The 20,834-nt window shown below is 43.1% G+C and overlaps 1 protein-coding gene across 1 annotated transcript in view; it reads right to left on the bottom strand.

Moving 5' to 3' along the window:
* LOC143173445 (protein ELYS-like) overlaps nucleotides 1-20,834 on the bottom strand; it is a 53,903-nt gene that overhangs the window by 19,936 nt on the left and 13,133 nt on the right. The window contains exons 8-26 of the mRNA XM_076363707.1: nucleotides 20,061-20,193; nucleotides 19,792-19,973; nucleotides 19,259-19,320; nucleotides 18,194-18,322; nucleotides 16,045-16,135; nucleotides 15,869-15,958; nucleotides 15,565-15,705; nucleotides 14,676-14,780; nucleotides 13,810-13,903; nucleotides 12,490-12,613; nucleotides 12,303-12,359; nucleotides 10,980-11,126; nucleotides 10,028-10,215; nucleotides 9,711-9,855; nucleotides 9,485-9,616; nucleotides 8,356-8,503; nucleotides 8,118-8,268; nucleotides 1,749-1,929; nucleotides 256-453 (exon numbers count right to left, since the gene is read on the bottom strand). Of these exons, the coding sequence (XP_076219822.1) occupies nucleotides 256-453; nucleotides 1,749-1,929; nucleotides 8,118-8,268; nucleotides 8,356-8,503; nucleotides 9,485-9,616; nucleotides 9,711-9,855; nucleotides 10,028-10,215; nucleotides 10,980-11,126; nucleotides 12,303-12,359; nucleotides 12,490-12,613; nucleotides 13,810-13,903; nucleotides 14,676-14,780; nucleotides 15,565-15,705; nucleotides 15,869-15,958; nucleotides 16,045-16,135; nucleotides 18,194-18,322; nucleotides 19,259-19,320; nucleotides 19,792-19,973; nucleotides 20,061-20,193 (2,498 nt within the window). The remainder of the gene's footprint in view (nucleotides 1-255; nucleotides 454-1,748; nucleotides 1,930-8,117; nucleotides 8,269-8,355; nucleotides 8,504-9,484; nucleotides 9,617-9,710; nucleotides 9,856-10,027; nucleotides 10,216-10,979; nucleotides 11,127-12,302; nucleotides 12,360-12,489; nucleotides 12,614-13,809; nucleotides 13,904-14,675; nucleotides 14,781-15,564; nucleotides 15,706-15,868; nucleotides 15,959-16,044; nucleotides 16,136-18,193; nucleotides 18,323-19,258; nucleotides 19,321-19,791; nucleotides 19,974-20,060; nucleotides 20,194-20,834) is intronic.

Raw genomic sequence — 20,834 nt, 5'->3', positions numbered from 1 at the left:
CTAACACCGCTTGAGGAAAAAACGCCAAGGTCACTGGCATTTATTATGAGCGGGTTCCTGCAGGCACCTGATGTTACAGAAGGTCTAACACAACCGTTTTTGACCAAATTCAAGTCCCCCGTTCTGATTTGCAATTCCAATTCTCAATAGAAGGAGGTTTTGGCAAGCTTAAAAACAAAACAAAACAAAACCTTAGTCAAATCACAGTCTATAAAGCCGTTAACGGTAAAAATCACTAACTACAGCCCAGCTTACCCCAGCAGTCCATTCTGCATTCGAGTTCTCTTCCCTGAAAGATACTCCACGTTCCTTTGCTCGTAGAGGAGGAGTAACTGATCGTCCCGGAGATGCAGAGGGAGTCGCTAGGGGTGTGGTGCGAAGGCTGGATCTGAGAATAGACCGAGGAGTAAACCCAGGAAAACCAGAAGCAGATGTGGCCAAAACTTTCGCTCTCTATGAAAAGAAATAAAAACATTTAATTTAAAACCAGTTAAATCTGCAAAACAGACGACTTCCCGTGTCAGAAGTGTTAGCTTAAATTACTAACTGAGTTTGGACCAGCAGGGAGGACAAAGTTTAGCCTCCGCACTGCTCTTTTTCCAAAGGTACGGAAATCTACATGAGAAAACCTCACGCTTTTCATGTGTCTTTTGGCTTCTGGGGCTTTTTTTAATGCCAGCATCAAATGGTATTTTTCAAATTAATTTCCCGAAGAAACAAGGATAGGGCATCTTGTTGTCTGCAATGTCATCTCCCACCCCAGGAAATTTTGCAGTTTCTACTCCCCTCTTCTAAAAGGCGTACAACTTCAAATGTTACCCCAGATACAGCGACTGAAACCCTGCCATGCGAAATGGCGATCAGCAAAGCAACAGCGATATAGCTTATTTTTTCACTAATTAATCAATCCACGCACTAGACTGAATTAAGTGACGCTGCTGTAAAAACACCTACACATCTTCACCTAGAAGCGTTCAGGTCTGCTTACCTCAGCTCAAGAAAGATTTTACAGTATTGACAGGGTTTAAAAGGAGGAGGATGAAACTAGCTTAATGATACGGACAGTATTTGATAAGAAGAAAGAGGTTACGACTCAGAGAGATCACAACTGTGTTGTTCAGGTAGGCAACGGCAAAAAGGTCGGCACCAAGAAGATGATAGGCCCAACGTTACTTCCTTGCATGATAAGAGTTTGATGGCAGTGAATGGAAATACAGTTTAACACAAACAATCAGTAACTAAAATTACTGCAAAAAGCCATCACGGAATTTGACAGAGACTGATGCCACTTAGCTGACATCACTTAGTTGTCATTCACTTAACTGGATGAAGAAACTGAAGCATACACGTTCTTGCTTGTAGGTATGCAAGTCAAACTATAGAGAGGGATTGAGCACTTAAACAATGAGATGGTTAAGCTGCAAATCGCATCTTTAAGTACCTAAGCGTATTGAAAAGTCCAATTTTAACTGACTTTGTTCCGTGCAATAAACACAAGTGTATTTCACAAAGCTATGGGACAACGTGCGTCCTGCAATTAACTTAGAACTAAACTTGCCCTCTTCAAGACTGTTCCCGACGTACTGCTTCCAAACGGACACTGTATACAAGAACCACACGCAGGCTGAAAACATTCCACAATTCGCATCCAACGCTGCTTGTGTTAACTACTTGGGTGGTTTCATTTTCAACGACGTTTACAGGCTTTTGGTTTGGTTGGTTCTTAACTGATTCTTAAAAATACAAACCTTAACCACAAGAGGAGTCTCCAGTAAATTCAGCTCCGATGCTCTTGCAAAAGTCGTTTGTGAGACGGAACCATGCGTATTTGATTTCAGTGGGCTGGATGCCGTGAATGAAGTAGAAGCTCTGCATGGTGACTGCGCTGCAGAACATGAAGGAACCGGGTGAACCACCAAATCCAGCGATCTGTTAAGACACACAATTTAAAATATGAACATAAATAAAGAAATGAAAAAAAAAATCACACTGCGTTCAAGAAATCTGAGGCAGAACAAAAACATTCCATGAACAAGAAATACAGGGGAACCCTCACTGGTGGGGTGATGTATCAGGCCCATGAACAAGTTGCAGGCATTTTCTTTTTTTTCATGATTTCTTCACGTTTCCTACTTAGTTTCCTAAATCGCTGCCTCGGAGGCAAGAGTAATCCAATTTTAAGTTGCACTAGTGATGTAATTCTCACGGCAGAAGAACATTTGTCTACGTTTCAATGCTGGGACCACTTCAAGTTCTCCACTTAGTTGTGTCCCTAAGTTGACCTTGTCTTTAACAGATTGTCCTGGTTTCGGCAGGGATAGAGTTAATTTCCTTTCTAGTAGCTGGTATGGTGTTTTGGATTTAAGATGAGAACAAAGTTGATAACGCACCGATGTTTTAGTTGTTGCTAGGTAGTGCTTACACTAGCCAAGGACTTTTCAGCTTCCCATGCTCTACTGACTGAGAAGGCTGGAGGTGCACAAGAAGCTGGGAGGGGGCACAGCCAAACTGGCCAAAGGGACATTCCATATGTCCTGGTTTCAGCAGGGATAGAGTTAATTTCCTTCCTTGTAGCTGGTACAGTGCTTTGTTTTGGATTTAGGGTGAGAACAATGTTGATAACACACCAATGTTTTAGTTGTTGCTAGGTAGTGTTTACACTAGTCAAGGACTTTTCAGCTTCCCATGTTCTACTGACTGAGAAGGCTGGAGGTGCACAAGAAGCTGGGAGGGGGCACGACCAGGACAGCATACCCAAACTGGCCAAAGGGATATTCCATACCATGTGACGTCATGCTCAGTATATAAAGCTGGGGGAAGAAGAAGGAAGGGGGGGACGTTTGGAGTGATGGCGTTTGTCTTCCCAAGTAACCGTTACGCGTGATGGAGCCCTGCTTTCCTGGAGATGGCTGAACACCTGCCTGCCCATGGGAAGTAGTGAATGAATTCCTTGTTTTGCTTTGCTTGCATGTGTGGCTTTTGCTTTCCCTATTAAACTGCCTTTATCTCAACCCATGAGTTTTCTCACTTTTACCCTTCCGATTCTCTCCCCCATCCCACCGGGGGGGAGTGAGCGAGCGGCTGCGTGGTGCTTAGTTGCCGGCTGAGGTTAAACCACGACAGTCCTTTTTGGCACCCAACGTGGGGCTCGAAGGGTTCGAGATAATGACAGGTTTGATTGGAATGTGCTAGATCGAATTTATAGCTGTTATTGCTGTTTAGATATTAATTGGCAGGCTCCTGTGCTTGCTTTGGGGCTTGCTTACCTTACTGTATATTAGAGTCCAATGCTCGTTAGTGGCTGTTTTTTGCTTTCACTGCTTGCTGTACCGCTGTACTGCTTATCATCGTATTCTGCTGTGCCTGGGAACATTTTGATAACGCAATGGCGATGTGCCTGGGCTGGCAGATGGCCAGGGCATCGCTGCTGTTTCTGTGCTGCTGTACTGGACAGGCTGGAACTCCAGTGTGAACTCGAGTCGAAAGGGCTGTGACCTGTGGATGAGTCCATGCAGGAGCAGGACACCCCAAAGCGTCTGTGGCCGTGGATAAGCCCATGCCAGAGCAGGTACATCTCGAAGCGTCTGTGGCCGCGGTTATGTTTGTGCTACAGCAGGTTTACTTCTGAAGGGACTGTGGCTGCGAGTAAGGCCACGCTGGAGCAGGTATATCTCTGAAGACATTGTGGCCCATGGAGAAGGCCGTGCTGGAACAGGTGCATCTCAAAGTGACTGTGGATAAGTCTATGCCGCAGCAGGCGTACCCCTGGAGAGACTGTGGCTCATAGATAAGGCTCCACTTGGAGCAGGTACTACCCTAAGGGACTGCAGTCTGTGGATAAGTCCAAGCCGGAGCAGGGGCAAGGGGAGGAGTTCATTGCAATGTTAAACCCTATGGTTTGATCCGAAGGGACCAGGGGTGGAGATTGTAATGGAAACACCTTTAAATTGTTGTAACCCATGATTTGAGTTGCATGTTATAGGAATTACTATAGCAGAAACCCCTTGTTGCTAGCCAGGCTAGGAGCAAGGGGAGGAGTTCATTGCAATGTTAAACCCTATAACCTGGCCCAAAGGGACCAGGGGTGGAGATTGTAATGGAAATGCCTTTAAATCGTTGTAACCCATGATTTGAGTTGCGTGTTATAGGAATTACTATAGCAGGAACCACCCGAACAAGTGGAGGACAAGCCTTACAAGAAGCAGTGCAAGTGCAGCAGTGACCTGACCTGAGCTGGCTTTGGTACCCAGTAATTCCACGCAACACACCACCTCTCCTGGCCTGAGTGACCACCATCACAGATGGAGCCCAAAGTCACAGACTAAATGAACTCAATGGATATTTCATGGACATTTCTGGACATTTTACAGACATTCCACAAGGGTGGTCGATAGACTAAGGGAATGATATCTGTGTGTTATATCAAAGGACGGAAAGCGGGGTGGTTGGTTAATGAGGTTGCACTGGAAAATATGGGCCTTGAGCATGACATAGATGGTATAGAATAAGGGGTGGATACTGTCCTGGTTTCAGCAGGGATAGAGTTAATTTCCTTCCTTGTAGCTGGTACAGTGCTTTGTTTTGGATTTAGGGTGAGAACAATGTTGATAACACACCAATGTTTTAGTTGTTGCTAGGTAGTGTTTACACTAGTCAAGGACTTTTCAGCTTCCCATGTTCTACTGACTGAGAAGGCTGGAGGTGCACAAGAAGCTGGGAGGGGGCACAGCCAAACTGGCCAAAGGGACATTCCATACCATGTGACGTCACGCTCAGTACATAAACTGGGGAAAGCTGGCCGGGGGGGGGGGCGCTGCTCGGGGACTGGCTGGGCATCAGTCGGCGGGTGGTGAGCAATTGTACTGTGCATCACTTGTTTTGTGTATTGTTATTATTATCATGTTATTATTATCATCATTTTATTTCAATTATTAAACTGTTTTTATCTCAACCCACGAGTTTTTCTAACTTGTGCTCTTCCAATTCTCTCCCCCATCCCACCGGGTGGGGGGGAGTGAGCGAGCGGCTGCGTGGTGCTCAGTTGCCGACTGAGATTAAACCACGACAGTCCTTTTTGGCGCCCAACGTGGGGCACGAAGGGTTTGAGATAATAACAGATTAACCGGAGTGTATTAAGGAACTTATATCTGTTAGTAGTTGTGGGTCACAATGTTGGTTTCTCTGTTCTCGATTTTAATTTGTATAATCTGCATCGCGCTCTTTTTCCTGCTGTACATGTTAAAGATTGGTGTTGGGTTTTGCAGTTTGCTGTGGTCTGCAGTGAATAGTAATGTTTCGCTTGTGAGGTTTGTTTTTAGAACATTGACCTTGACGTTAGTGTGGTATGTAAACTTCGCAATGAAGCCGTTACTGTACCATGGATACCATTTCGTGGAGACAACTAGCAATTGCAGTAACTTTTCTGAGAGTTTCTTTTCGGAGGAAATACAGAATGGCAGTGTCACTACCTTCTTCTATGATGTTTCCTCCTTCATTACAGTAACTTTTCAGTATTTTGAGCATCCTTGGGCAGTTAAGATACTTCTATTAATACTTCTTGGGAATATTGTTTCGGTTTTGTCTAAAGTTGGTAAGCAATTTAAGAATATCATCCAGAGATCTGCCCCAAGGCTGAATAATTATGAGTGGCAGGGTGTGTGGGACAAGATGGGCAAGTACCTAGGCCAATGGGCACCCCCAGTGTTTTGGAACTTCACCCCTGAGCAAATGCAGAATCCTGAAAAGTTAGTAGAATATTTGGAAAAAGTATGCTGTCACCCTGGCAACTCCAGAGAGATGCAGCTCATTGCAACGTGCTGGGGCCTGGCCCATGCCTACCGAGCCCTGTTCACTGATGGGTCCTGTCGTCTTGTGGGAAAGCATCGGAGGTGGAAAGCTGCTGTATGGAGTCCTATGCGACAAGTTGTAGAAACGGCTGAAGGAGAAGGTGAATCAAGCCAATTTGCAGAAGTAAAGGCCACCCAGCTGGCTTTAGACATTGCTGACCGAGAAAAGTGGCCAGTGCTCTCTCTCTACACTGACTCATGGATGGTGGCAAATGCCCTGTGGGGGTGGTTGCAGCAATGGAAGCAGAGCAACTGGCAGCGCAGAGGCAAACCCATCTGGGCTGCCGCATTGTGGCAAGATATTGCTGCCCGGGTGGAGAACCTGGTTGTAAAAGTCCGTCACGTAGATGCTCACGTACCCAAGAGTCGGGCCACTGAAGAACATCAAAACAACCAGCAGGTGGATCAGGCTGCTAAGATTGAAGTGGCTCAGGTGGATCTGGACTGGCAACATAAGGGTGAATTATTTCTAGCTCGGTGGGCCCATGACACCTCAGGTCACCAAGGAAGAGATGCAACATACAGATGGGCTCGTGATCGAGGGGTGGACTTGACCATGGACACTATAGCCCAGGTTATCCATGAATGTGAAACATGTGCTGCAATCAAGCAAGCCAAGCGGTTAAAGCCTCTGGTATGGAGGACGATGGTTGAAATATAAATATGGGGAGGCCTGGCAGATCGATTATTTCACACTCCCACAAACCCGCCAAGGCAAGCGCCACGTGCTTACAATGGTGGAGGCAACCACCGGATGGCTGGAAACATATCCCGTGCCCCATGCTACTGCCCGGAACACTATCCTGGGCCTTGAAAAGCAAGTCCTATGGCGACATGGCACCCCAGAAAGAATTGAGTCAGACAAGGGGACTCATTTCCGAAACAACCTCATAGGCACCTGGGCCAAAGAGCACGGCATTGAGTGGGTGTATCACATCCCCTATCATGCACCAGCTTCTGGGAAAATTGAACGATACAATGGACTGTTAAAGACTACGCTGAGAGCAATGGGTGGTGGGACGTTCAAACATTGGGATACGCATTTAGCAAAGGCCACCTGGTTAGTCAACACTCGGGGATCTGCCAATCGAGCAGGCCCTGCCCAGTCAGAACTTTTACGTACTGTAGATGGGAATAAAGTCCCTGTAGTGCACATAAAAAATATGCTGGGGAAGACAGTCTGGGTTATTCCTGCCTCGGGCAGAGGTAGACCCATCCGTGGGATTGCTTTTGCTCAAGGACCTGGGTGCACTTGGTGGATAATGCGGAAGGATGGGGAAGCCCGATGTGTGCCTCAAGGGGATTTGATTTTGGGTGAGAATAGCCAATGATCTGAATTATGTGATGTTAAGTACTAATTATAGTTATAATAGTTATAATACACAGATATACTAATAATACTAATAATATTATATGCCATACTAATGTTATTACAATAAGAACCACCCAGATTAATGAAGAATAACTTCAGTGAAACCAAGCAAAGCACAGTGATGATGGTACCAGAACTGACTTCAACATGGAACAATCCAACACCACATACCATCTCCATTTTTCCTGCCCTGAAAGATTATTATGACAGATGGAGCCTGAAGTCATGGACTAAATGAACTCACCGAACATTTTAGAGGGATGGCCCACAGGTGAAGGGAATGATATCTGTGTGTGTGTGTGTGTGTGTATATATATATATATATATATATATATATATAAATAAAAGGGGGTGGTGATTAATGAAAATGTACTGGAAAATATGAGACTTGAGCATGACGCAGATGGTATAGAATAAGGGGTGGATATTGTCCTGGTTTCGGCAGGGATAGAGTTAATTTCCTTTCTAGTAGCTGGTATGGTGTTTTGGATTTAGGATGAGAACAAAGTTGATAACGCACCCATGTTTTAGTTGTGGCCAGAACGTTTCTGTGAAAATTTTGTAACTGGTGGCCCAACAAATGCATCGCGCAACTCTGCTAGCTTGATGGTAATCACAGTTTTGGTTTCAGCTATCTTAAATTCTGTAAACACGTTGACCGTAACGTAAACACGTGTATTTGCATGAATAACATTATCACAGCAGAAAAACTCTCTCTCCAAATACTACTTACGATGTATGGATCCTTAAATGTTATCTACTGCGTGCGCAAAAAAGCCAAACAAGGCTTTATTCAGGTGCACCTTCCCTCCAAAACACTGTCATAAGTCAAACGGATCTCTCTCTCTCTCTCGCCAAACATGCAGCTCAACACTAAGCTTTGTCAAAAGGCTGCTTACCTATCATATTGTGAGAGACTCGTCTTCTGCTCGTTTGCTACCCGTACTTCTTCAATTTTGGACAACACGTTCCTGATGAAAGTTGCTCTTGTATGCACATTTCCTGTATTAGCTTGTTTTGTTACTGTTGATAATGGCTTTGGTCTTGCGACTGTAAAGCAAGAGGGAAAGCATATCAGCCTTGTGTAACCAAAGTGATCGTTAGCTGTCCATTACATTTCTCCCCCCTAAAAATTACCTTCTCTTAAGACCGATGAAGGCAAATGGTAAGGCTTGGCTCTCTCTACAGCCAGCGTCCTTTGAACTCTAGGAAGGATCTTGCCGTATTGGTCTAATCCAGAATTTCTGGCAACTGCTCTCTCTCTCAAGCGAGGATCACGGTCATTCTGAGGAATGAAAAGCGTAAAGCAAAGCGTTAACTCCTTTCAAGAAGTTCACTGCACAGAACTGTCTGTGCCGTTTCTAATTAGTGACTAAATTTCCTCTACAGACACAGGAAAAACCATCCACTGCACAGAGCAGCAGCAAGTTCTACCCATCAGCACACGCCAATTTCACCCGGTATTTTTAGCAAAGCGGAAGGAAGACTAGAATAACAACAGAACCTACACCTTGGAGGTAGAACAATTCTGGCACCCTGCAGAACCTCATTCTGATGTGCTTGTTGCCACCTGCAATTTCCAAATGGCTTACAAAATAGCAGGCCTTCCCTTGTTTTTCCTGAAACACCAGTGTCCGAGATGACTGAATATACAGGGCAACTGCAAATTACGTTGGACAAAAGGATGCCAATTTTAATACGAGTAAGCAGCAGCTACCTACACACGCCTTCTGGCTGCATGAAAGCTTTCAAATGCAGGCTCTAAAACTTCCCAAACCACCTGATAAGTTTGATTCACTGGAAAACTGTGGTCCCGGAAAAGAGCAAATGCATCACAGATTCATAACAGAAGTCCACATAAGACAAAATTTAGGCTGGCTATTTTGAGAAACGGAAGTTGGATAAGAATTTCTGCCATAAAAGTGGGAAAATGAAAGCTGTGGAATACATCCGCGTGTGAATAACTGAATGATAAGCTTGGCTGAGGGAAAAGATATCTATTTATTGCTCAGATGCAAACAAAGTATTTTAAGTGGAGTCAACAATGGCCTGTAACATTTGATTTACAACTTCACAGAGTACCTTTGGAGTAGTGAAATAGTTTGTTCAACTTTTAGGTTCAGCTGCGACTTAAGGTGTAGGAACTTATTCCTAGTATTTCAAAGAGTGGAACAAAAAAGAAAGCAGGGGTTTTATTGAGTACTATCAAAAGCGGTTGGTAACACCTAACAGAAACTTGCACACTTGGCAGAACTTCTACGCTTACCGTAAGATTAACCTTCATCGACCGATTCAGCTGTAGGGCTGGGATATAGCTGGCACGCTGCAGGTGGTGGACTAAAAGAAATTCATGATTCTGAACACCCGCATTGGTCTGTAAAAACTTCTCCAAACACTCCTATGAGAAATAACACATTTCAAAAATCTATTATGATTCTGCCTCTTCTCTTTTCAAAGGGACGATTAAGATTTTTCTTCTCGTCCACACTTACTTGTTCAGTGTCTGTGAAAGGCAGCTTCAGTAAGTCTTCCATTAGTCCCATCTCCTGACAGATTTCATACATGTGCTTTAGCAGCTCTTCTATATTTGACCTAGTGGTATGTCGCTGCAACAGACCCCAAGCCTCCACCACGCACCTGCAATTAGTTTTTTTGAGATGTGAAGGAATAGTAATAGTATAACCAAAAAGATGCCCCAAAAGTATTGCATTCAAAGTTGAAAGGGAATTTAGGGAATCGTGATTTATATTATTTGTTCTCCACCTTTCACAACATTTGAATGCCAAAATGGTGGCATATCTTCCTTTACCTATTGGACAGCAACACAGTGAGGAAAAGCCGCACTTCACTACTGCTTGACGTGGATGGCTTCATCACCTGTATGTATCTGAGGGCTCGCCTATGCTCTCCTTGGCACATGAGGGACTGAAGAATTCTCCGATGTTGCCATGACACAGTTTTGACTGTAGCTGGATGAAAGAGCAGGGCCAGTGAACTCTGTGGGAGGTAGAGATCGGGTTTATTAAGCTACATACATACATACATACACGCAGGCAACAAAAATATTCAAAAGCTTCTTAAGTAAGGGTGAATGTGTGTTAAATACGCTTAGATGACTAACTAATGAAACGCTTGATACAGGACATGTAAATAACAACGCTTAAGTATTTGCAGGAAAAAAAATTCAGTTAGCCATACCGAACAAAGCGAGTGCTTTAAAAGGAGTAATTCACACTTTCCTAGGTTAACCAAGTCGCTGTATACAAACACCACTTTTTATAAACACATTACTAAATCATAAGCTACTCTCCCAGACAAACAGATAACATCAACATCGTGACAGGCAAAGAGCAACCTTCAGCATCCAAAAGAACGTGAATTGGGCTGAACAGTCACTTTTGCGGTCTTCTGTCTCAAATCCTGCTGCTATGATCATAGTTTTAATATTTAAAGTACCTAAACCACTGTTTTTGAGAAAGCGCTCGACTGGTCTGCTGAAAACAACCTAAACGGATGGCTTTGAAAGTTCAAATATCAAGCATTCTTAAAGTTGATGTCTTCTTTTTTAATCAAATTCCTGTCAAAGTAATTAAACCAACATTTCAAATCTTAATTTATTGCTGAAGATGTCGTAGCAGTATTACAAAGAAGCTTCTAGTGTTTTATCACCTGTTATTAGCCAAGCACCAAATTTTAAAATCCTTTTCTAGATTATAGCTTTGTACTGCAATGTATGTCTAACTAAGCGGTAACTTACGTACTTCATAATCATTGTGATCGAGAAGCCAAAAACCTTGAATAAGCCTAACAAGACCCCAAGGGATAGCAAAGGCAGTTGGGAAGGAGCCGACTGAAGTTTCCGTTTTCTTCGGAAAGGAATGCATGATATCCAGCAGCAAGTAAATTGTCTGATATCAAGTACCGAATTAAGGCTAATAGATTTCTAAGACCAAAAATTTATCACACCGCATTTAGAAAAACATAATGAAGCAAGACTATAAAAGCGGTAGGAAGCAGAAGAGACTAATGCGTTAGTTTTACCATTTTAAGCTATTATAACCTGAAGATAGTCAGGTCCTAACCACAGAACTGCACTCCGAATAAATAACCCAAAAGAAAGACTCTTTGGTTTCTGTAAGGCATTCAGAAAGGTTAACTTTAGGTATGTAAATACTTCAGTTATAACCTCGGGCTCCCTCTTTAGTCAGTGGAGCTACCTGTCGGACATTCAAAGCATTTGAACATCCAATGCGTAGTTATTAAAGCAAAGAAATGCTACAGTTGGTTTTTTCCAGAGGATATAAAACGATGTAAATTATGGCGTCCTTACAATACAACTTCGCTCTGAATGACTAAAACTGGATTTAAAGCAGTATGTGGATCACCCATCGGTAGTGTCATTTTCTCTTTCCGACATCCGTTCTCAGGGACACGTTCTAAGAAGGCAGCTCTGGGGTACAACAGCTAGCAAACCCCTTGCCCTCTAGGCTCCCCTCTCAGGTTAGGCAACAAACAGCAAAAGCAGTTCTGTCCGTTTCAGCAGCTTAAAAATTAAGTTTCTGCCCAGTGACTTTTCTCTTCTCTCTGCTTATTATTCTGTGTGCCTGCACTTTTAAGAGAACAAAAGCAAGCACTGCTGGAAAACGGATGATTGTGGCAAAAATCAGGTCCTGGTAAACCACCGTTAGAAACCCTTTTGCTCTGAAGCAGCACGTTTTAGCGCATCATGCTAGTAAGTAGCCATTTGCTACGGGTACGGGTGCTTTAAAAAATTAAAACCTGTGTTTAAGCTTTGAGAAAAACTACAGAGGCTTTTTATCTTTAACGTTTCTTAGTAAACCTGCTTTCTCACATCAGAAGAGACTTTGCAACAAAACATTAAAAAAAAACCAACGTAAAAAATCCGCAGTCCAAAGAAATAAAACAATGCTTCTGCCTACGACTTAATTCTAAACTAACTGTTTTCGCTTGCATTGTGTTTGAAGCATAAATTCAAAAGTGTCATTAAACACGTAGGCGACAAACATTTAAGAACATTTATGTGCATATACTGAAGGTGTAGTAAAAACAACTGGAAAGGATACAATTGCATGTTTGTAGCTTTCTTCAATGTTTTCTAGCAAATAGAGATCCAGCAGTGCCTGAAATAAAAAATTAGGTGGTCTTTAAAAACCCCTGTCTTGCATAAATCACTGGCTCTTGGGTGGGGTTGGGGGGGGGGGCGTTGTTGTTGTTGTTGTTGTTGTTGTTTTCAGTGAACACCACACTCACATGTAAAGTAGCAGGTGGATATTTCCCAGTTCCTCCTTCATCTCTCCGCCACAACTTCTCAACTTGGTCTCCTAACTGGGAAACCATTCCATCAATCATCAAGCAGTCAGAATCCCATTTTCCTCTGGAACAAAAGGTAGCAAGGGTTTGGACAGAGTAAAACACTAATTCCAGCCTCTCCGTGTAACAAATTTCCTCCAGTCAAAACAAAAAATGAGCCAGTCAAAGAAAGGAACAAACATACAAAGGCGTGATTACGACTCGAAATGCACATGGAAAAAATTTCTGAGTCAGATGGAAGACAGAGGTCCCTTCCAACCCAAACTATTCTATGATTCCATGATTCAACGACCGTTAGGAGACATTCAGCTATTAAAGGAGTTCAAAATAGAACTACAATTACGGATGGCTGAACTTTTAAGAATTACGCTCTTCAAAAGCCCTTCACAGTCTTCTGCCGACTGCGACGCTACCCTTTACTTTCCCGCCGATAAAAAGCAGAAAAAGCACGCTAGAGGCTGTATGCTTCTAAGGAACACATGAGCCTGTAGGTAAGTTACTTGCGACGTAAGCTAAGTCAGAGGAACTTTCAAGTCAATACCTAATCCACTGCAGCTTCCACCTTAACTCACCTGGCAGCATCTTGTTCACAGTGCCATAGCCTAAGCTTGTTTAGGTCTTTATTTAGCTCTCAGTACAACTGCCAAAGAAAAATCTATTATCATCTAATCCAAGGCATATCACCTATATGCCAGCAAGCTAGTCCAGGAAAGAGAGTTTACAGTAGGAAGCGACTTCTAGCCAATAGCCAGTAGAGTGCTAGGTGTGCCAACGACGTGTAACTCTGACTATCTTATTAAATCACACAAAGGTACTTGTGAGTAGGGGATTTAGGCCAATACAATTTTTACCATCCATTACTAGTCAAGAAGAGAGAGGATTTTTTTTCACAACACGCTTTCTTCTGTGCCCAGAACAACTGTTCTGTGAACGCCGTGCTTTGCTGAGCTGGAGATGACTGAGCCTCTCCTAATCACACGATCTTCTTCAGGAGTAACAAATTATACAGATTAGCCAATGAGTTAAGTACGCCACAAAAAACTGATGATACCAGCAAATGGTACTAAGCAGAGGTGTGTGTAAACATTTTAACACAGGAGAGTAAGCTCTGCGTTCAACAGAACACACGCATCACCGCAGTCAAGAGTATTGCCGGCAAAGGCATTAAGCGTGGCAAATACAACCGTCGATACAAAAGCCATTCACTTCCACTTCCGAATTGGCAGTGGAAGCGTTCTAGAGTTTTCCAGTAAGTCCTACCTCGATAAACGCTCAAGTTTCTGCCGATGACCAGTATAGTAGCTCTGAATCAGAGGATAATTGTAGAAAGGTCTAGCCAAACGCGTCTCGTCATCTACAGGCAATAAAGTAAAAGCAAGTTAAAGAAGCAATATCACATTTTTAATCTAAAATTTTTGACTAAAAAGACAGACGATCGTACAAGCTAAGCATCAAGAAGCCTCCAACTCTGAAAGCAGCCAGTCCTGTTTCTGCCTTTGCTAAAGGAGACGTAAGACACGAGACTCAATTCCTTCCTGTCTCAAGTGCCATTTCAAGTTTACAGTTGACGCCGCATTCAGAACATGTGGTGTAAGCTGGAGTTCACTATAAGAAAAAACAGTTCTCCGAGGGAATGGTTTTTTCAACGTGTCACGTGAGCGTTTGTAAGACAGTTAAGGCTGGCAACAGAATTTATAATCCATCCAAGGAAAGAAGTATTTCCGAGGTGTAGATTTCCCTCAAGCAATAAAGACAAAGTTCAAAACATGCAGGTAATGCTTTTACTGTAAAAACAAGCACTCCAGTATTGGTTGTTCCACAGTTATTTGTTTCAAATCCCAAGTATTTCAAGCTGTGGACATAAGCAACTCCTTGAATAGCAACAGAGGCTTGTTGCTATTTCCAAAACACATCCCGGAAAGAAACCGCTTGCATTACGCTACACTAGGTGCCTGAAAAACCTGTAAAATCTCCGTTTCACCAACGGAACGTCAGCACACGCTGTCGCTGGACCGACACGACGTGTTACGGACAAAACATTTACCAAAGCATGGCTAAGCATGTGTTCGTAGGAATCACTTCCTGGAGAGTCTCCTCGTTACAAACGTGTTACAGTTTATGCTTACCTAAACCCTCTGGAAGGAGGCTGGATCGACAGAACCAGGTGACCACTTGTGCATACAAAGAAATGAGGCTAGTTACCACCTGCTTGTTTGTCAAGTCTGCAAAACCTGAAAAAAGGCATAGAAGATGATTCTTGTGATGCAATTCCTCCCATTTTTACAAAACTCCCTTCATCATACTGAACAGAAAGTATAAAAATAACACGGTAGAAATCTTTGCCTTTGCAGTTTTCACTCTCTGTCACTTCCTCCTTTGAAGAAAAACCCCACACAATCGCCACCAAAACAAAAAGCAACCCCTACAAAGAAGCACATTCACTAAAGGTTAGAGTAACAAAAATAAAGCCTGAACTAATAAATGCACTCACGAACAAGACCTCTGGTTTTCACGTAGCAGAGATTTGTACTACAGCAAAGGGATACGCCTCTTTTTTCTCAACATGCCAAGGACAGTTTATAATATAAAAAGCTACAGAAACCCAAGTAACTTACAACTTACTCATTTCTGCTTCCTTCATACGTTTCAGTCATTTGCAATACCAGACTTGCATGCAATTACAAATTGCTAGCTAAGAATTAAAGAGAATACTTTTCGGCATTAGCACATTCAGTTGCTGTAATGTCGACCCAGTTGCTTACATCGCTTCTTGCTGAATGTAGCCTCCCCTAGCCACTTGCATGAACTCCACAACAAACTGTTTCCCTGAACTCAGGGCATGTTAAGTGGTCCTCCCAGCTTCTCAGATTTAAGCCCCTTCTCCCAGCTAAATTTGGCTTTGGCTGTCTTCCAACCATCAAAAACAACAAAAGCTCATGCTTCCACAACTGCAACCCAAGCATAATTCCAAACCTTAATAAAACGTGCCAAAGGCTTAGTAATACTCTTACACACCTTTTTCAGTAAGCTCCTGTGCTTCCGTTAGAAAACAGTTTAAGACTGTGCTAAGGTTGCTCAGGAGCAACTGGCAGTGCTGAAGAGACTGTAATGTCTGTGGGTCAATGAAGTTGCAAGAGCCATCAAACAGCGGAACACCTTTTTAAAGAACAAATATTAAAGCGTTAGCCGGCAGAGCAATTTCAGAGTTTCAAAGTACACTTAAAGAACCGCGTGCAATATCCTATACCAGCAGATTACTGAACAAGCTCAGTTAGAAAGAATGGTTTTATGTTTGCAGAATGACTACACTAGGACTCACATGTTTGGTCCAGTTCGTCTTTTGTATAGATCACTTTGTTCCACGTCCACTCAAGAACAAACCGTAAATTAGCAGCAGAACTTGGCTGCTCTTTAAAAAAAGAGAACAAAAAAGAACTGAATCAACAATTTCAAACCAAAAAATACGTAACATCAAAACAACATAAGAAGCGTTACCTTCAGATGTCCAATGCTTAATGCATCCAGTCAGAAGTTCTAAAGAACCTGCCTGGACAGCAGCTGACAATACCGCTTCTAACTGCTCCTCCTAAACGTAACAGACAAACTAAAATGAGCATCTCACATGCTGTCAATACCTGAACCATCAACAGGACGTGTTTGCTTCTAACCGTATACTCATTCAGACGTCACAAAGGCAGTGAGTACACATGCAACTAATTCCACATTCTTTTTCTTAATTCTAGCCACGGGCTGGACTGCTGCTTGGTCTGAGGAACACATTAAACTTTTCCTCTGCCAGTTCAACTTACTGAAGGCTGATTCTAACCTTTATTTGCATGCCTCTGCATTGTAGTCTCAGTTTACTGAGTTCCAACTCAGGTAACATCCTCTGCTAGACCCACTACGCGTTTTGTGCGTGAAGCTTGCCATCAGGAATGCATGAAGGGGACAGACCAAATACACTCTTTGCGTGGAAACAGTGAAGCTAAGGGCAAGCAGCTTTCTAGACTATGAAGGCGTCAAGCAGTTCTGACGCCCAAAACGTTAAGTTACAGTTTTCTAAAATGACAGGAAAGAAGTGAGACATTTAAAGTCTAATAGGTTTACATTTTAGGCCGTTCCAACACTGTATTACAGCGTAGCGGTAATCCTTTAGAAGGATAATGCACAGGTGTGCACAGACATGCGATGTTAAGTAGCAGCTTATTTCAGCTGGTGTTCTGATACTTCTTTCAGGTGAAACGATCCTTCATAAAATTTTACTTGCTTGCTTGTTTGCTTGTTTGGTTTTTTTAAACACATTCAAAACTATCTTTCCCTTCTAGGTAAAATCATTCCAGTCAAAGCCATTTCTACACATTGGAATACACATGTGATAGTTCCACCTTTGTCTGAAAAGTGGTTGCAGACAAGGAAACACACCAAATGCTACTTACGGTGGCAAACAAAACTCCAAAGCAAGCTTCTTGACCCGAACCCTGAAATTTGTCTTACTGACATGCAAACGAAATCCCTGCTCAAATGCCTAACAAGTCTCTGAACGAGATAGTCCCAGTTCAGCACAGGTTATTAGAAAAACTTCTTGATTTCCCAAGTTATTTCCAAACTGGAGTTGACGCCAGAACATCTAATCTGAATGCAAGAGTCTACATCAGGCTTGCAAAATAAACAGTCTATGGGCTAGGCCAACTTGCCAAGAAATTTACTTTAGCTACCGCACTGTGCAGAAGCGTTACTTGCCCTAACACGCTTCCACAAATCCGGTGAAGAATCCAGTAGACAGGAAGATGAGGGCAGTGGGAAGACTGCTCTCCCCTCCCCACTAACCGCTCCACTGTGGGATGACTAGCTAGCTGATCCCTTAGCTTAGATCCTGCCTGGGTGAAGACGCTCCATCTCTCACAAAACTCTTTGCATGAGAGAGAGAGGTTGGTGCACTGCAAACGGGAAACCTACGAAAGAGGCGGGTGAAGTCACTATGGTGGGATAAAGCAGGTAGAAGGTAGTGGGTGTCATGAGATAAAGGCGATTAAGGTGTTGCAGCAACAAGAGGGCACTCTAAGAGGAGTAAATTGGGCTACTGTAGCACAAGGCAAAGGCTACAGAGGTGAAGATCTGCTTTGAGAGGATGCAGAAGCGCCTACTGATGAAGGGAAAATGAGCGGAAGCGGTGATGAAAGTCTCAGGTAGAGCTGACCACAGTAATTGTTTACCACAGCCCACTTCCTTGGAAGCAAATGGTCACGTATCGTGCAGCAAGCTGATGTCTGCAATAGCTTGCATCCGAGCGAGACACCCCCTTCGTCAGCTACTGCACTGAACCTCGTGCTTTGAGAAGCTGACGGGGATGAAGGTTGTTCTGAGGGAAGGGTGCTTTCTGCTGCGCATGACCAGCACTGACTGCACGCGTCCTTGTGCGTATCTGGGGCACAGAATGAAGAGAGGGGTCTCTAAAGACTGTTCCCAGTCAACCTCAGTAGTTTGGATCGAAGACTACTACTACTTCTGCTAACTAAAGTCAAGCCCTGCATTTCAGTGCAGCTTGCAAATAACAGGAAAATCAGATCATCATGTCCTGTAGCCTCTACAGCCCCGTCAGACAAGAGGGATGTATTTCCCCCTTGATTCCCTGATACGCACTCACCTGGCTCAAACTGGATGGCTGGGCATCAACTAGTCTTGGAGACAGCAAGCCAGCTACAAGACACCTATTGTAGCTGTCATGAATGGCTTCGCTTATCGAAGGACCAGATTTCTTTAAAAAATTCAAGGTCTGAAACACCAATCAAAAACTACAGGTTAAGACAGCATTATTAGGCAGTCGCTAAGGTTCTGGATAACCACTAAGAGAACTAATACAAACGTTCACTTAAACTGTCAGAAAGCTTGCATCAATAATGTGCTTTAGGTTGGCAATCTGAGCAAGCGTTACTAGGGAGAGTCTTAAAGACGGCAGCCAAACTAACAGTTACAGTTTCTAAACCAAATCCTGTAAAACACAATAGCAGCCCTTGCAATGCTTAAGTATTTTCGAGCTGCTCTGTCACGACACAGGCCTTTCTCTTTCCCTGAACACTGACGCAAAATACATTCTCTACAAGCTAGAACTAACGCACAACTTCAAATCACACTTCGGAAGACCCTTTCTGTGCTTCTTTGTGCAGAAGCTGGTTTATGTTGGAAATATTTGGCGAGCTGAAACTTACTTCAAAATTATTTGTTACAATCCGTGCAGTGGCTCGGAAGTTACAATTTGGCCAAGTTTGGGAGAAAAAACAAATTCATTTCTTCTTAAACAGTTAAGTAATTTCTCATTTTCTCCACTCTGTCCTCCTTTTTCAAGTTAATCAGGGGTCAAAACCCTAAAACTCGGGACTATGCAGGCAGTTCGACTGATGGGTAATAAAGCAGTAACAGCTTTCCCCGACTTCCACAACATTTTTGTTCTTGCCCTAGAGCAACGTTCTACTCCTTTCTAGACATTCAATCCCTGATCGTGCTTCAACAGGAGACAATGGTAGTTTTACAGTCCCGAGAGTGGACCTGAAACATGACCGTTTGCATAAAACTGGCAGGATACGATTGCAATTATGCGTGCGGATGGGCAGGATGAGCGTAAAACGGTCTCTGACACCGAAAGCAGTGCCACAGAAAACTTAGAAGAGGTACATCTCTTGACAGTCTCAATAAAGACACAGTAAAAGATCACCTCCTTCTGGAAGCCGGTGCAAGTCATGCGAACGACTCCGGAGTTCAGCAAGCACGTACCATCTGCAGAAACAATGAACGTTTGACAGCACTCCGTACTCTCACAGTTATGTTATGACCAGTTCACATTTTCGAAATAGCCGTATCGGGAAAGATATAACTGAGTACCCATTTTCTTCATCACATCACTTACAAACTTGTTAAAAAAAATTACTGCGTGTAGGAATTTTCTCTCTAGCGCTGCCGAGGTGCTGTGCTTTCAGCTTCAGTTCAAAGTCGTTTCATTTTATAACCATCGCCACTTCACAGGCTACGTTACAAAAGCACCCAAACCCAAAACGCAGCAGACTGTCAGATATGTTTCACAACACTAAATGCTTTCTTAGTACAACGTAATCAGAGTTGGGTTTGTGGGGGGTTGGGGTGTTTTGGCTTGGTTTGGGTTTTGAGTGACAAACAACGAACAAGAGAACCAATAAATGGCATTTGACCTCCGTTTAAGCTTATCGCTATTAAAAGCGGTGAAATACCTACCAAAATTATAGGTGCTTGGATGAAAAAACTGCTCAGGTGGTGGATAAGAAGGAGGAACTCCCCGGCTTAGACTCCGCTCACGTACCAGAATATCCAAAATGAGGTTTGGAGAAGTCACGCTTACCACGGTATCCAGCGACCACAATGCGAAATAGGGGCAATCGTGAAGGAATTCTTCTGGCCTTAAAGAAAACAAGCGCATAAGCTGAACGCCCACTTTCAAATGAATTGTTTGTAGGGATATTGAAAACAACTTAACAAAAATCTACCTTAGCGAATCTGGCATTTGAGCATGGTACCAGCGATTAATGTCAAATACACCCAAATAAGTAGATGGTCTTCCCTGACCATGTGTATTCACTTGCCAACTGAAGATTGATACGCTGGTCTCAGGAGACACTACTGTAAAAGACAAGACGTGGTTTCTTATTTGTAGAAAAGACGATAAACCTGATAGTTTTAAAACACCGCTTTCTGTTTTGGCTTGATTCTGTTCCATCACTCATGAAACACAGCACTTACTAAGAATAATAAAAAAAAAAAAGTACAGAATAGCAAACAGCTCCGTGATAGCTTTCAGTCATACTGCCCCTTTTTCTTGATCCAATTGTATCAGTTCCAAGCCAAACCAAACACACAGTTACCAGCTAATTAAGTTTTCCATCCATCAAGAGCGGATCAAGACGTTTAGCTAGATGAATAGTTTAGCAAAAAAACTATGCTAGGGACACGTACATTGCTACTTTTAGAAAGCATACCAGTCATTATCGTATACACTTGTATCACTCAGCTGGCATTATTAATTTCCAGATTTGACGCAATTACAAGTCTTAAGAATAGCTCCTTTCCAGCACATTCAGAGGGAAAGAACACAATTAGCACACAAAATACGTAATAAAAACCCCAAAACCAACAAAGAGGAAATTGGAATGAAGTCTTTAACATAAGACGTTCACAATGGTATACTCCGGTTCTCTCAACGAGTGGCATGGTCTGTCTTCTCTGGGGAGAGTGCCTTCTCCAGGTGGAAGCAAAGAATGTGG

Source organism: Aptenodytes patagonicus, unplaced genomic scaffold (genome assembly GCF_965638725.1).
Source record: "Aptenodytes patagonicus unplaced genomic scaffold, bAptPat1.pri.cur scaffold_81, whole genome shotgun sequence".
Classification (NCBI taxonomy): Eukaryota; Metazoa; Chordata; class Aves; order Sphenisciformes; family Spheniscidae; genus Aptenodytes; species Aptenodytes patagonicus.
Note: the sequence above shows the minus strand (reverse complement) of the source record. Positions and strands in the feature narration are given on the sequence as shown.